The 16,743-nt window shown below is 52.5% G+C and overlaps 1 protein-coding gene across 2 annotated transcripts in view; it reads right to left on the minus strand.

The window, feature by feature from the left end:
• TNS1 (tensin 1) overlaps positions 1 to 16,743 on the minus strand; it is a 204,111-nt gene that overhangs the window by 6,578 nt on the left and 180,790 nt on the right. For both annotated transcript variants that reach the window (XM_025404235.1, XM_025404236.1), the window contains 10 exons: positions 15,066 to 15,264; positions 10,992 to 12,061; positions 8,219 to 8,305; positions 6,995 to 7,126; positions 6,523 to 6,615; positions 5,692 to 5,769; positions 3,582 to 3,653; positions 3,159 to 3,327; positions 2,342 to 2,410; positions 1,863 to 1,895 (listed from right to left, as the gene is read on the minus strand). In XM_025404235.1, coding sequence (XP_025260020.1) covers positions 1,863 to 1,895; positions 2,342 to 2,410; positions 3,159 to 3,327; positions 3,582 to 3,653; positions 5,692 to 5,769; positions 6,523 to 6,615; positions 6,995 to 7,126; positions 8,219 to 8,305; positions 10,992 to 12,061; positions 15,066 to 15,264 — 2,002 coding nt within the window. The remainder of the gene's footprint in view (positions 1 to 1,862; positions 1,896 to 2,341; positions 2,411 to 3,158; positions 3,328 to 3,581; positions 3,654 to 5,691; positions 5,770 to 6,522; positions 6,616 to 6,994; positions 7,127 to 8,218; positions 8,306 to 10,991; positions 12,062 to 15,065; positions 15,265 to 16,743) is intronic.

The raw sequence follows: 16,743 nt of genomic DNA on the forward strand, positions 1-16,743 counted from the left end.
CTGTGGCTCCCAGGCTCCCGCAATAGACCAATCCTGTCATCTGCCACGAGGAATAGATCCAGGCAAGAAGCCTCAGCCCCTAAGGGCAGGAGGGAGCCCCTGCAAGATCCCAAGAGCTAACATCTTGAATTTTGCACCTGAGATCCCTGGCTGGCCTCGCCTCGTCCCTGTCATGATTCCCTGTTAGCCCACTGCCCTGCTCAGCCTCTCCCTGTGGCCTCTGTCCCACCCATCAAAGCCTCTTCAGCAGGAGGTTCAACTCAAAACCAGCTCCTAAAGGAGGAAAAGAGGGATTTCCAGGCTTAGGGGCCCCGCTCCCTTCTGTCCCTGACCCTCTCCCCTCGCAGGGCCCTGTGGTGAGTGAGCACAAGCACCTTCAAACACAAAGTTCCAGCCTGCCGCCGTGGCCTGCAGAGACATGGGAGATGCAGGGACTCGCAGCACTGATGACCCTATGAAGCCTGGACAGGGCTGAGCCCCACCATCCCACATGGCGTCTCCTAAGCCGCCATCACTGACCATGTGATAGACTAGTCAGTCCATTCATTCGGACTGAGGCATCCTCACTAGCCTCCTCCTGCCTCTGCTCCTCCAGCCTCTGTTCCCTCATTTCTTCACTCAACAAATATTTACCAGCCTCCCCATGTGCCAGACATGGCCCTTCCCTCGGGGAGCCTGCAGTCTGGTGGCCATGAGGCCCCTCCCCTGAAATAGTCCCTCCTACTCCCATTCTCATTTTGACCTGTCCAAATTGAACCTGTCTTTGAAGATCCATCCTTAAATATCTGCTCTTTCCACCTCTCTGAGGTGCTAATGTGTTCTCTTGCATGAGCTCCCCAGATGGAAGCTGAACTCTCTTGCTGCCTCTCCCTCCCTTGCAACTGACATGTTTTTTAACAGTGAACGTTTTGTTTTTCTAAAGCAACCTTGTATGAAGTTTGCATGTATAAAGGTGAAAGCAGTATTTTACAGCTCCAAATGCATGACATTTACCTATTATAAAGTCAATCAGTGAGGATAATAGGGTTGTTGGAATAATCCTGACAAAGTGGGAAGTGGATGACAGATCATAGTGACAGTCTCATGTCAGCTTCAGACCCCAGGTTATGCCTATATTTTGTTTTGGTTTTGTGATTGTGAGAAAAGCCTAGTTCCTACTGACAGACAACTGCAAAGAGCAGCAGAGTTTTCCCTCCCTTCTGAACACCAGGTGCAATCCAAGGATGCTAGGATCCTTGGAACACAGTTTGAAAGTCACAGAAGCATCTTAGTGCTATTTAGACATCTATCTTATCTGCTGTGCCAATAGGCCTCCTGAGGGCAGGGTCAGAGACCCAAGCAGGATCTGAGTTCCTTGGAGGCCCCTAGGACATGTCCACTGGATGGAGGAATCCACCCAAAGGTCCCAGGCCATCCCCAGAATTCAGACCTTCTGGGCTCCACATTCTGGTAAGGCTGCCTTGCTTGGCCACAAGACTCATAGGAAAGCCCAAAAAAGCAAGAACAAGAATAAAGGCAGCTAGAATTGGGGCAGAAAAGATCATGTAAGCAACCCCTGCCCCACTTCCATTGCTTCCAATGAGACTCTGTTTTCTGTCCACTTCCTGCCATCCCTGCTGCTTCTGACCCTGGGAGAATGAAGGTGGCTAGACCAGAGGCTGGGCCTCTGGCCTGGAGGAAGGACAAGGCAAAAGGCCTGTATGCCTGGTCAAGCTTCGCTTGGTAGCTGAGTGACCTCGGCACAAAGGGTTTTGCTGCTCTTTCCCTACCCCTGGCCCTGGTTTCTAAATGTGCCCCGTGCTTCCCTCACTGTGAAGTACAAAGGCCAGCCTGCTGGGTGGGGGGTAAGAAGTCACACTTACTTAGCAGGGGCACCACCCTCTGTTTTCATCCACCTGTGGAGAGAAAGTGGGCTCAGAGTAAATCACCGTACTTTCTCCCTAGAGCCCAGCCCCACACACACCCAGACCTTCTGCAGGAAGGCAGGGGACCGACCCCCCATTCCCAGGGCACAGGAGCTGCCCAAGCTCACACAGAGATGCATTCAAGGTGGAGAGAACACTGCAGCCTGCCTCCTGAGGGGCTCTCCCCATCGTGGAGAGGCAGGTTCAGGGTCAGGGCATGACAGAAGGGGTGGCTGTGGGCACTGAGTCCCTAGGAGAGTCCCCATATCTATAGTGGGAAAGACTCAAAAGATACCCAACACGATTATTCACACATGGGCAGATCTTCCAGCTGAATGGAGAATGTACACACATACACATGCACATGCACGCACCCACACAGACGTGTGGGAGGGAAGAGAGCTATGTGGGAGGGAAGGTGTGTACAAGAGACTTACTTTCTTTCCTGTGGATCCAGGTCACAGAAGGTGACAGTATTGAGGGGGTAGTGGCGTCTGAAAAAGAGCCTGCAGCACAGACATCAGATAAACAGGGAATGAGTGCTAACGGGGCTGCTTTTCCCCTCCTTCCACCAGCAGGTCAGGCCACCTTTCCACCATCTGTGGCTATCACAGGTCCACACAACCTCTCTCTTATGAGCAAGATGGCCTGAGCTGCTGACACTGGCAACCTAAGCAATGTACAGAGACAGATGTGCCATAGAATCATCCCAAATGCCAGGGGCTGGGAAAGGAGGAAACTGGCACTGAGGAATAGGAAATGTGGGGAGGGGTTGGAAGAAGAAGCAAAGAGGCCGGGGACACTGTTAGGAGAGAGTCCAAGTGGATGGGCTCTGCTCCTAGAAAGCAGGTCCTTTTTATCAGTTGTATTTACAGCCATATACGCAATGCTGGCAAATTCTCACAGAAGGATGGATGAATGGGTAGATGGATAGATGAATGAAGATATAGATGGATGAAGGGAAAAACGGGTGGTCAGGGATAGATGAGGGATGAATGAATGCAGGGATTAGATGGATAGATGCATGGATGGATGGATGGATGGATGGATGGATGGATGGATGGATGGATGGATGGATGGATGGATGGATAAGTAGCTGGGTAGATGGGAGGTAGATGCAAGACAGATGGACAGGAGGGTAGATGAGAAGTTGGGTGCAAGGAATTAATCAATTGGTAAATGGGTGGGTACATGGATGAACAGATGGGTCACAGGAAGGAGAACCCCACCCAGGAGCAGGCACAGGAGTCTTACTTTCTCTGGTTGTCAGTCAGAGTGATTCCCTGGGCAGAGACTTTGAAGTGAACGATGGTGGCAGCTGGCGTGGGGTCTGCAGCCAATGTCTCAGATGTGGCTTTGGAAATGGCCTGTGGCCCAGTGAGTGACTCCATGTCCACAGAGTTGACGAAGAGCACATTGCAGGCTGGAAGAAACCAACCCAAGGGGGAGTCATGGGAGCTGGGGTGGGTGAGGACATTAACCCAGATCCATTCTTCAGGGAGAAGGTAGCAGATAAATTTCAGGCTAGCCTTGAGCCAAGGCATCTGCACATAGAAATGTGATCTTCCCAGAGATATTTGGGCCTGGAGAGACCTCCAGCCTGCATCTGCAGGAGGGATCAGGGCAGGAAGGCAGAAAGGAAGGCCTGGGCATGGGTAGTTTCAGGTGACCACTCACCTGCCCCTTGTTTCAGCAGGTCTGCTGTTGAATTGGCAGGGCCAGAGCTATCTTTCGATTCATCTGTGGGGTCTGAGACAAAAATTCAGTAGGAATTAAAACCCTAGAGCTGGAAAGAAGCACAAGTTTGGCTGGGCTGAAGTTGAGCTCTGCAACTCTTTGGCACAAGGGACATTGCTTTTCATACCAGAACATGGCAGTCAGCCCTGAGTTAGGCTCATTCTGAATGTTTGATGATTGCTCTAAGCAGCCAGCACACTGGTTGTGAGCTCTGGAGTCCAGCAGAACTGGGCTCAAACCCTCACCCCAGCACTTACTAAGTATCTATAAAACAAAGATGATGATCATGGTACCCATGTCACTTGGTTTTTGAGAGATTCCATGTACAATTTAGCCAGTGCTTAACATAAAGCAAGCCTTCAAGTGACAATTGGCATTGCTGTTATTGTTTTGCATTGATATATCTTTGTGTAGGTCAATAAATCCTCTAATTTCCCTAATTCATTAAACCATTGACCCAGCATAACTCTAATTCCAATGTTAATAAGAATTGAGTGATGGACATATTAGCTTGATTTAACCCACAATGTATGCATTTATCAAAACATCACATTGTACATGGTAGATAATTTTTTTTTTGAAACAAAATCCTGCTCTGTCACCCAGGCTGGAGTGCAGTGGTGTGATCACAGCTCACTGCAACCTCAAACTCCCAGTCTTTAGTGGATTCTCCCACATTAGCCACCAGAGTAGCTGGGACTACAGGCATGAGCCACCATGCCTGGCTAATTTTTTTACTCTTCTGTAAAAATGGGGTCTTCTGATCTTGTCCAGGCTGGTCTTGAATGCCTCACTTCAAGCAATCCTTCCACCTCAGCCTCCCAAAGTTCTGAAGTTATAGGCATGAGCCACCATGCCCAGCCAATATTTGCATTTTTAACAAGTCCCCAGGAGATGCTGATGCTGTCGGTCTAGGCCCATACTTCGAAAATGACAGGTTTATACAATCTAAATATTAAACAGTTTTTTAATTGCTGAACTACTATGGTAAATTCCATAGGAATATAATTCAATTCGTGTCTGAATTGTGTCATTGGCTAATAGTGCTATTTAAGTTGTATTTGAACTTATAAGCTAATAATGTTGGTCCATTACCATTAATAGTTCAATGAACTAAACTGGATAAATAGAAATTGTCCAAAAATACTGGAGGTGTTATGTGTGGGCATAGCCCCAGGAGCTCCAAGACAGACTAGAAAAGATCCTAGGGCCACAGCCTAGGAGTGCTTCTGAAGGTCCTATTGTTGAGAGAGTGGGGAGAAGGCAGCCCAGCTCCCAGTTCTGAGACCTTGCACTGGGGGTGAGGCCAATGACCCTCAGGTGAGCCCTGTGTCTCCGAGGGCTGGGCAATAGAGACCTGTGCTGGGAGGAGTTCCAGGTGCCCACCTGCCATGCTCCAGGGCTGATGCGCCTCCATGAGAGAAGCTAAACACCCCCTCTCCAGCCCTGCCGTCTCACTCAGATTCTCATCCTGCATGTCCTCATGCTCTTGAGTCCATTCCAACTTCCCACAATCAAAAGAGGACTTGCTCTTCCCTAACAGCTCAGCATCCCCTCAGTCAGGGAACACCCTCCCAGCACACAGATTAGAAAATCCAGCGACATCGAGGCACTGCCTTCCCTTTCCTGAGGCTGCTCTCTCCTCTCCATCCAGACCAACCCCCAACACCTCAGTCTGCCTCCCCGCTCTCTTCCCCAGATGCCCATCTCATCCTCCAGGACATGTCTCCTGTCCCCTACTTCTCCTGTCTCCTGTCATCCCTGGGATGACACGTGGTCTGAAGATTCCATATGAATTTCTTCACACGGAGGGTTTTCCTGAACAATCTGGCAAGTCCATTTATGTATGTTCCTGGAGTCAAGCTTTTTCATAAATTTTTTCTTCTTTTTTAATAGGAAAAAAAGGAGAGTATTTTTTAGTTTCTCCAGATTGGTAAAATGATGTGTGTCCTCCAGCCCTGGCCCATGTCTAGAGTGGCTGGCAGGATCAAGACATGACGGGGGCCAGCTCAAGGGTGTGGGTGGTGAGCCAGGAGTCTCACGTTCCTACCTCGATTTGGAATGACCAGCTTGCAAGGCAGGGCCAATGGGATGATAGAGTGCTGGTAGACCAGGGCAGACAGCGATCCTGCAGGGAAGCAGACAGCATGTCAGGGGCAGCGATACTGGAAGTCAGAGGGGAAACCTCCACCTCCACCCTCATCCCGATACACACGATCTTCCACTTCTTTGTTACTTCTACCTCAACCCACCAACAAAGCTGAAAATTCACACCCTCTTTTTAAGAAGATCCAAAAGAGATTCCCAAGGTTCACTCCAGCAGTCATAAAGTTACCTAACAACTTTCCTCTGCAGAAAGTTCCTCCTAACATTGCTCCTAACTCACCCCAGTTACTGGGGCTCCTCTGAGAACAGGGCAGAAGGATCAGAGAATTGTGGGATCCAATCCCAACTCAGTCACATCTCACCTGTTGGTTCTCAGGTAAGTGTAACTTTGATGACTCTCATTTTTTTCATGTGTCAATTCCTCCCTATTAGGGAGGATGACCCCTATCAAACAGGATAGCTGTGAGGCCAGACGTGATAGAAGGTGCTGGGACAGTGACATTCACACGGTAGGTGGTCAATTAAGGCAGCTGATTTTACTATTGTTACTCCAGTTATAATGAGAACAAGTCCCAGCTGGGCAGGACAAATACAGAATGCAGTTTGGCAGAATTAGGAGCTGCACTGCAGAGGGAGACAAGTCTCCATTCATTTTCTCCGCTGAATTCACGACAAGGGTGGCTGGCAGAGCCTGTCAGAAAGAACTTGGAGGAACCCAGGACAGGGCCAAGACTCAGGCCAGACTGTAGAGACGGGGGCAGCAGGGACAGCTCACCGAAGTTTGGCTCATTGGGGCAACCCTTGAGCTTGACTCCTCTGGGGCCGGTCTCTATCAGAAAATGCCTGACCAGCTCATGGGTCATGTCTCCTGGGACAAAGAGAAAGAAATGAGGCTCAGTCCCTTCCCATGGCTTCCTCCCACCACCACCTCCCAAGACTGCTTCAAAACTTCCGCAGTATGCAGGGCCAAGATGGGAGAAATGGCCGAAGAGAGAATGTGACTGGAGCCCCACGGACTGCAGCGCCCTCTGCTGCTCTCCCACCCCGCAGGAAACACATGGCAGGCACCCAATCTCCTGCTTTCCCCATCTTTGACCCCAACCATCGCCAAGCCCAAGACACCCTCTTCCGAAGAGTCTGATGGGAGTTAGGGTCCTGCGCAGCACCCTGGGTCCCTCCAGCACCTCCAGGTTTAGCAACTGTAAAGCTCACCTTGTCCTGAGCCCCGCTCTGGGAGATGAGGTTACCTTTTTTATTCTGCTGCATGATGGTTGGAGGTGGCGAAGACACCTTCATGGCCAGCCCGTAGGCGCCTCGGAAGGAGTGACTGTCACGGATGATAAAGGCCCCGGGCTCCTGGTCCTTCAGGAGTGCGATGGCTGCATGGGGAAGGGACAAGGAGAGGGGAGGAAGCAAGACATTGGTGGCACTAGTTTTACTTAAGTCTCACTGAGCCTACCGACCTTTGTTTTTTCTTAGGTGAAACAACGTTCTTTGAAGTTAGAATTTAACTAGTCCTAAGGGTCTTCCTGTACTCCAGTTGGCAAACTTATTCTGTTGGGTTTTTTGTTTTTGTAAGACCGGGCCTCACTGTCACTCAGCCTGGCATGCAGGCACAATCATGGCTCACTGCAGCCTCGACCTCCTGGGCTCAAGGGATCCTCCCACCTCAGCCTCTCCAGTAGCTGGGACCACAGGCCACTGTTCAGCATGTGCCATTTTGCCTGGATAATTTTCTCTTTTTTTTGTTTTGTAGATTCAGGATCTCACTATGTTGCCCTGGCTGGTCTTGAATTCCTGGCCCCAAGTGATCCCCCTGCCTTGGCCTCCTGAAATGCTGGGATGACAAGTGTGCCCCACCACACCCAGCTGACAAACTTCCTCTGTAAATGGCCAGAGAGTAAATATTTCACGCTTTGCAGGCCATGCAGCCTCTGCTACAACTACTCCACTCTGCCACTGCAGCAGGACACCAGCACAGAGAGGATGCAAGCCAGCAGGTGTGGGTGCGCCCCAATAAAACTTCATTTACAAAAGCAGGCAGCATCCAGATTTGACCTACGGGTTGCCGTTGCTGACCCCTGTCCCACACCCAGACAGGCTTCCCCTGAGAATCATTCCCACATTCCCCACTTTGTTCTCTCTCTCTGTAAAATGCAAAAACCTCCCACATCAGGCAGACAGAGAGCTACGGTTTCATGTTATCTTGGCAGACCTTTTACTTTGCCCAGGAAAACCAAGGCTTTGCTGTTTTTAAGAACCCTTCCAAGAACTGTCTACAACCACTGCTTCTGTGTTCCCACACTTCACTGAGGGAAGTGCTTCCTACTGTCTAACTTCAACCCCAGCCCCCTCTGTGATGACCCCCTGCTACAAAGAGGACTAAATTTGCCTCTGTTCCTTGCCCAGGGAAGACACAGGAGGCCTCAGCCAGCTATGACCTCTGATGGACCACAGAGCCCAGCACTCACCCTGCTCCCTGGAGATCTCAGGCTTGTACCAATACTTAGAAGTGTCCTGGACAAACTTCACTTTAGCCCGTGTCTCCGGGCTGTTGTCTAAAGCAGGAGAAGGGAAGAAAGTGTTATGGGTTAAATTGTGTTCGCCCAAAACATACATCAAAGTCTTGACCCCAGTGCTTGTGAATTTGACCTTATTTGGATATAGGGTCTTTGCAGATGTAGACAAATTAAGATGAGGTCACACAGGATTAGGGTGAGCCTTAATCCAGTATGCCTGTAGGCCTGGTGTCCTTACAAGGAGAGTAGACAGAGATACACACAGGGGAGAGCACCATGGAAGGTGCAGGCAGATACTGGGGTGATGCGTCTACATGCCAAGGGACACCAAGGATGCTGGCGGCCACAAGAAACTGGGAGAGAGGTCTGGGACAGATTCTCCCCCGGAACATCAGGAAGGAGCTAACATTGCCAACACCTTGATTTTGGACTTCTAGCCTCCAGAACTGTGAGAGAACACATTTCTGTCATTTTTAAGCCACTAAGCACACGGTCCTTTGTTATGGCAGCCCCAGGAAACTGACATCAAAAGCTGATGTCCTCGAACACACAGTGGAAGGGACCTTCGGCCTCCTCATCCATCCCCTATCCCCTGGCCGCCCTCTGGGTGGCTGAGCCACCTCCTGGTGGAGGGCCTGGCACTGCATTCTCGCAGAGCCCACCGAAAGCCTTCCTCCACCCCATGTCCCCCTTTCCCTAGAAGACTGTGACTAAACCCTTCCTGCGGCTTTTCTCCCACGGGCTAAAACGCTTGCTTCTAGAACCTTCCTCCACAGGCTCAGTTTCTCAACTTCAGCATACCCACCATGAAGATAAGGGCAGAAAGATCCATTTCTGCCCCCTGTTCCCCAGGCCCCTCCTCACTTTCTACAGGGAAAGCCTATGTTCTGCATCACAAAGTACAAAAAAAACTCACTTCTCTTTGGATTAAACAGGTGATAGCTGGCCTAGAATCTAGAGGCCATCTACTGCATGTCGGGCACCCCACTTCTCAGGCAGACAACAATGCCCACACACACCCATGCCCAGACTCTTTGCAGACCTTGCAAATTTGTCGTAGAACATGAGATTCTGGAGGGAGCTCAGACAGGACAGAGTCCAACTGCCTAATTTTACATATAAGGAGAAATTCAGAGACGAGAAGTGACTTGCCCAAGTCACACAGATGGTGGCCTTGGTAAGAGGCCCTAGCAGCCAGTTTAGGACCAGCTAAACTGTATCTTCCTGTCTAAGCATCAGGATGTGTGGCCCTCACTCTCAACCTCTTCCTTCAGCTTTTGGCACCAAAGAAAACCAAAAAAAAGGGAAGGGAAATAGAAAAAGATGAGGATTCCACATTTTTCCTCTCCTGTCTTCAGAGACAGAAGCTGGCATGAAAGACACTGTAAAGTTAAGAGAGCAGATCAGGAGACACAAGTTGTGTCTCCAGTGCTAAGTCAATTTCAACCTATGATTTACACTCCCTTATGCTTCTGGGATCTGTCTTCCAGCGATCGTGAGGGGAGAGGTCAGCTCCCTTTTCTGGCAGCTGTGTGCTGAAGGTCTCTGGGTTAGGCAGCTGGGCCGTGCAACTGCTTCAGGCTGCCTTTCTCCGTCCGAAGCCCCAGGCCCCACTGCTGCCATGGCCTGTTTAATGAGCTGTCAGAGGCGGCTGCAGTCCCACATGCCTTCCTGTGTTGACTCCAAAGGCTATTTTAAGCAGGGAAGATGGTGGGAAACAGGAAGTGTCCCAGCTACTAGACGTTTTGCATCCTTCAAGGAGAGGGGCTGGGAACCAGATGTCCCCGGGGGGCGGCAGGAAACAGGGGGTGCAGGGTCATTCTAGGTGTCCTGGCTTGGCAGGCTCAGGGCAGGACCTGAGAGTGATACCGGGAGAATCTAGGCAGCTGGGGCCCATCTGAGGCGGCCCAAAACATTCTAAATCTGCCTCAAACATTCAGGGCCACGGTGCACACAGTCAAGTTAGAGGCTGGCCTTTGTGTTTAGACAATGAGCTATCTAAGTAGAGGCAAAGGTGGCAAGTTCTGGCGATGGGTGAAGAATTCACTGCACAAACCTGCATGGGCTTCGATGAAGTTGGGTCTATGAGGAGTGATGTGGCCACTGCGGGGGTGGCAAAGGTATGGAGATCCAGGTTTGGAAGGCAGGTTTTCAAGGTCATGCTAAATAATGATGACCCCCCCAAGATACGGACACATGATAAAGATAACTCTAATGATGCTTGAAGACCATTAGTTTTGGGGTGGCGTGGCCTGGATTGGAAGCCTGGCTCTGCCATTTCTTGACTGTATGATACTAGACAAGTGACAGAGCCTCTAAGCCTCAGCTTGTAAACTGGGGTTAATAATATTAATACCTACTTGACCAAGTGGCCAAGAAGCTTAAATGAGACAGTACTTAGCTCAGAGCCTGGCACACAGCATGTGCCCAGCAAGTGGTAATGGCTATGAGGATGATGATAATCATAACCGTAATACTATTCATCATTATTCTTTTTATCATCCTCATCTGTATCCACATCCTCATCTCAGCATCCACAACCACAGCACACTTATGGGGAGGACACCTCCAACTCTCCTTATACAGATAAACTAAGTCCCAGAAATCAGTGATTCACCCAGGCTCACCTGCCAAGGGAATGTCAGAACATTCACTGGGACAGATATTTCACTCTTGTACATACTTCATCAGCAGGAGAGGTGAAAATGGAAGTGGAGAGGCTCACCTGGCATGGAGTACTTGGAGAAGTCGGGCAGAGTGTGGGAGAAGGAGACAGTGCTGCCCCCGCTGGGACTGGACATGCCGCTGGCGACAGGCGAAGACACCTTCCCGTTGATGGTGGCATAGTTGGGGAGGCTGCCTGCCCGGTCTCCCACCGACATCCTTCGCTTCTCTGGCAAGGCCGGTGTTGGGCTCCCTTGCCGGAAGGCTGCTGAGTCCGGCGACGGGGAGGTGGCAGGGCTGCTCAGGCCAGGGTAGTAGGCAGGGGAGACAGGGAAGGAGGGCGTGGAAGGAGCCTGGTAGCCAGAGGCACTGCTCTGCCGGGACACTGTGGGTCTCCGATCCTCGGGGGTAGAGTAGCCACCATAGGCCACATGCCGGTCCAAGCAGGGGCTGCCAGGAACCACAGATCCAGACCCTCCCAGGTGACGGCCCAGGCTGGGGCTTCCAGGGCTGGCTATTGCATTGCCATGGAGACCGGAGGCCAGGTTGCCTTGGTGAGCCCCAGGGTGCCGGCCCAGGCTGGGACTCCCCGGGGTGGTGGCCACATTGTTGTGGAGGCCAGAAACCTGGTAGGCCCCTGTTGGGTGCCGACCCAGGCTGGGGCTCCCCGGGGTGGTCGCTGCACTGCTCTGGGGGCTGGAGACCGTGCTACCATGGAAGCCAGTGCCTGGTGGACCCATCACCTGGCGATGGCTCAAACTGGGACTGCTGGGGGCAGCCATGCTGGGGTTGATGGCCCGCCGGCCGAAGCCAGGGCTAGGGGGAGTGTTGGTGCCCACTGTTCTGTGACGCGCCTGAGGGCTCCCAGGCACCGTGTGGACGCCAGCCACACTGAACTGAGCTCGGGCCTGGCTTTCTGGAGACGAGCTGAATTGCTGAAGTGAGTAGTCGGGGCTGCTGTAGCTACTGCCTACAGTCGGGAGAGGAGAAGAGCTCTGGTAGTTTCTCTGGGCAGACGGGCTGGGCTGTCCCAGGCTGCCGGAGCGGAAGCCAGACTCCAACAAAGGCTGGGTGGGCGTCCGGGGACCCTGGTCACTGCTCTCTCCGGATGGGAAACTCCCCACTGAAGTGCTGCAGAGAGATGGAGGGTTGTGATGTCAGCGGACAGAACTGAATGAAGGGTGGATTTACAGCGTGCTCTCTGCCCTCCCTCCAACCACAAACAACAGGAAGAATGGGCCCACTGGCAGTGCGGCAGAACGTCAGAGTTTTATACGTTACCTTACAGAACCATCAGGGGAAGAAACTGAGGCTCAGGGAGGTTAAGCAGTAGGCTTAGGACCACACTGCTTATAAAAGACCAGGGTTTCAACTTAGCTGTGTCCGATTCCCAAGCCCATGTCTTCCCCACTGCACCATGCTCACTCCTGAGCCACGTCAAAGTGAAGAGCCCTCTCCTATCGAAACTGGAGGTGGCTGTCATGATAGAGCCTCCAGCATCACACAGATTCCCAGTGGAGTTTCCTGGCTCCTGTTCCTACTGGGGGTAGCCCTGCCTTGACTCAGTTTCCTCAAGTGTGATGTCATCATCCTTAAACATTGACTGAGAGTGCTAGATTGGGGCTCTCACTCCTGGATGGCTCCAAAAAAGCAAAGACAAGGAATCATAGGGGAAAGCTTCACATCAGGGGATTTCAGGTCATTATAAGGTCTGCTCTCCAGCCACTGGGGATGTGGCCACCAATGGAGAAAGCTGTCTTGCATGGTAATGAGGCTCCTGTCATTAGGAGCATTTAAGCAGAGGCTGACAGACTTACTGGCCTGAATGTTGTAGAAGGAATTTCCTGCATTGGGAGGTTAGATGAGATGAGCTGAGAGGTCACTACCAATTCTGACTCTGAAACAATTCAGTTCAGAGGAGACTATACCTGGGGTAATTGCCACAATCAAAAGTTCCCTTGTACAGTTAAGTCTAGGTCCGCATGGAGTGACATATGAGAGCACAGCAGCACAATGTGATGGCCAGTGAGTTTTTTTGCTTGTTGAAGTTTTTCCACGTGGAACATGACAGGGCTGGATTAGCTGACCCTGACTCCTTCTAGACCCAAATTTCTATCCATCTATGGTGAGAGAAACAAAGGTAGACGGAGGCTTTGCATAAACTAGTAGCTGTGGGGAGGTAGCAGGTAGGCCGTGCACCGGGAACTCCCCATGGGGAGGGGTCCTTACTTAGCCAATGGGCCAAAACCTGGAGCTGCAGGCTGGAAGGATCTTGTGGTGGGCTGGCCCTCCCTGGGCCAGGTTGGATAAGCTCAGGTTCACGGGGTGATGTGAGGTTTTGGTCGGGAGTGTGCTCTTGGGCCAGACAAGAGCCAAGAGTAAGGAGAAGGTCAGGGGCCAGGCTAGGGCAAAGTCTACTTTGCATCCCAGAAGGCGCCAGAGCAGAAGGCCACCTCCTGGTATAATCCAGAATAAACTGGATTCGGAGGAGTGGGAGACAGAGCCAGGCTGAGCAGGGCGAGAGAAGGAGACACTAAAATGGAGTTCTGGAAGGTTAATCCTAGGGGAGAAAGGCTAGCTTCCTGGAAAGGGCCAACACTTCAGCAGGAGGGATTTGAGTGAGAAACAATGAACAGCTTGCTAATGCCAGGGCTCACTGAGCACCAACAACGGGTGGCTGGGGCAACTTAGGAAAATCCCCTTTCCTTTAAAACAGGAAATGCAACCCTCTGCCGGAGTCAGGCCTCCTGAGCAACGCAGCCTGCTGCCTGTTAAGAGGCTGGGGAGGGGGAATGCTTGGCTTAGAATCCAGAAGACAGCTGCCTCCACTCATCTGCTCCCCTAGTTTTCCCATGGTACCCCCGCTTGCAGGGGAGGCTCAGCATTGAGCCAATGTAGACAGTGCAGCAAACTGGACCCACTGGGCCTGACAGGGGAATTTGCAGGCCCTGTGACATCCCAGGCTAGGGAGGGCAGTGGGCACAGTGAAGAAGGGATGGTCAGGGCAGAGTCTCCCCTCCTGGGGGGCGACACCTCCTGGATCCTCCTCCTTTGCCTGGCACTCGATGCCTCGCCTGAGCTGATCGCAACCCTCCTTTCTTATGTTGTCATCCCATCTCTGTGTCCCCTCCACCTTCACCCCCACTGCCCCAGTCAAGCAGCTCCTTGCCGCACCCCTCCACTGAGTCTGTCAGCAGGGACTGTCCACCCAACTCTGGGCTTTCATCTCTGCATGATGCAATCAGAAATATGAACGCCAGTCGTCCATCCACCGAGGCACCCCCTAATGGCAGGCCACATGCCCTCAGCATCACACTCCCAACATGGCCACAGCCCAGTCCTCTGTCCCTGCTGGGCTGTCCTTCTGGAATGCCCTCTCTCTCTTTCTTCATCTTTCAACATCCCGCTAGTTCCTCTGGACCCTCCACAAATGCCTCCAGCCCTCAGAAATCCTCCCTGCATCCCTAGCCAGAAATAATGGCCCCTTGTTCTGAGCTCCAAGCCCTTTACTCATGTGTGGGCTTTGGGCCCATCTGACTCTCATCGTGTGCAGGGAGGGCGCCATGATGCAGGTCTGGGGCAGAGGACAGAGATGTGGGCTCTGGAACCACACGCTTCCACCTGAATCCGATTTATGCCACTGCTTAGCTGCGGGACCTTGAGCAAGCTACTGCACCTTTATGCCTCAGTTTCCTCGTCTGAAAAGTAGGAACAATAACAGTGCTTACCTCCTAGGATTGCTGCGAGGATTAAATAACTGCATAAAGCACATAGCAAAAGTGCCTGGTACCTAGGATGAGCCCACGATATAAGTCATTACTGTTGGTAGATTTTCAACTTGGAGAAGGACTTTGCGGCATTCACCGTGGTAAGCCTCACTCCTTCCAGCACAGTTTTGGATGGGCGGAATTGAATGAGGCCTGGGAATTATAGGTCACTGGGCTCCCCACAGGATTCAGCACGCAGGACATGTGCCCCCAATGCACCTTGATGAAGTGGTTTGCAAGGTGCCACCATCTGGGTATGATTTCTGCCTGTCCATGCCACAGGCAACAGATCCAGGAGGCCTCACCCATCCCGTCCCAGTCCCAGGCCTGGATTCTCATCCCCCACCCACTGCCCCTTCCCAGCTTACCTGTCAGCACTAAGGATGGGGCTGCTGGTGGAGAGGGGGCTGGGGGAGACAAAGGATCCACCCAGGGTCCCGTTCCTCAGGGGTGTCTCGTGGCCATAGGCCTGGGCGGCTGGAGCGCTAAAGCTCTTGGGCTCAGAGTCCTGAGCTCGGGGCCCAGCCACAGCTGTCCGTGCCACAGACTCCACATAGCTCCGGGGCTCTGGAAGGGGCAAGGGGAAAGAGACTCTGAGCACAGATCCACAGGGGTGCAGTGCAGGGCCCACCCAACCTCCCCTGGAACACAGCCTCCCAGACTCCTGCCTGGGAACATAGGAATAGCCCCCAAAGGACAGGAAAGGCTCCCGCCTGCCCAGACCCACCCTGCCCTGCAGTGACCTTTCACCAGGGCCTTGCTCAGAGGAGGGGGCTCTGAAATGGATCCCAGGCTCCGCCTCAGAATATGGTCATCAGAGACTCTTCCCTCCAAGAACTAAGAGTCTGTCCACAGCTGGCACCTTCTTTGGCTGCTCTCTTTCTTCAATGATCTTGCTCAGCACCCAGGCCCTTCCAGGTTCTCCTGGTGCCACTAGAGTCTGAGGCCCTACAGCGGGCCCAGAGGTCCATCCCTGCCTTGCCTGTATCCCAGGACAGTGCCAGAGTTCATGTGAGCTCCACCCCCTACCCAGAATCCAGAAACAGCTTTAGCCACCTAGCAACAGGCCTGCATTGGTGAGACTTGCCCTGCGGGGCTGCTGTGGACTCACCAGCCCCTTCGATGCCAAGACACACCCAGGCCTCTCCGCCCGACACACTCAGCATTCCTCTAGAGACTAGCGTCAGGGAACCCCATTCCCAGGCGGAACTCAACATTCCATCGCCCACCTCGGGCATTCCTGTAGCACCAAGCAGTTTACAGAGGACCTCATTATACACGGCCCTACCTGGTGTTCAAAACGGCCTAAGAGGAGGGGGTGGGGGACACATGCTAGAAAAGGCCACTTTACAGATGAGGATGCTGAGGCCTGGCAAGGGAAATGACTAGGTCCCAGATGGCCCGACTCCCAGACCAGCACCTGCCCGACTCCTCTAGGGCCTCTGAGGCTAGCTCCTAAACGAATTCCATTTGAAAAAGGAAGAAGCAGCAGAACACTTTTATTTACCCCAGGCCATGGTCGGGGAGGGATGTCATTCCTACCACCTCCACACCCCGCCCTGTCCCTGTCTTACCCAGGAGGAACCTGGCCTGAGTACAGAGCCATACTGCCCACAACTAAGTCATCCACTGAAATCAGCCTGAGAAACTGAAGAACCAGAGTCTGTGCAGCCCTCAGGAGGCCAGGCCCCTGCAGCCCCCGCTGGCCAAGACAGTGATGGTAAGAGTTGGAGAAGAGCCCCCTCCTCCAGGTCCCTTATGGGTGACAGGCCTGGGGTCCAGCTGGCTGAAATGCAACCTTCTTCCCCTTAGCCCAAAGAAAACCTTAATTTGGAAGGAGCCTAGTCACCAGGGTGCTAGCGGGGCGTTTCCAGCCTTGCTGCCTAGGGGCACAGTCTCCATGGAGTGGCTTCTGGGGTGGCCCCCAGGTCTGACATCCTACACCCAGGCCAGCGGCCTCTCTGGACACCGGAAAAGAATGGTCCCTCAGCACAGGAGGCTTTACAGAGCAGATCCCAGAGGCTGCAATGGAGTCTGCACACAGCT

Source organism: Theropithecus gelada, chromosome 12, assembly GCF_003255815.1.
Source record: "Theropithecus gelada isolate Dixy chromosome 12, Tgel_1.0, whole genome shotgun sequence".
In the NCBI taxonomy this organism is placed as follows: domain Eukaryota; kingdom Metazoa; phylum Chordata; class Mammalia; order Primates; family Cercopithecidae; genus Theropithecus; species Theropithecus gelada.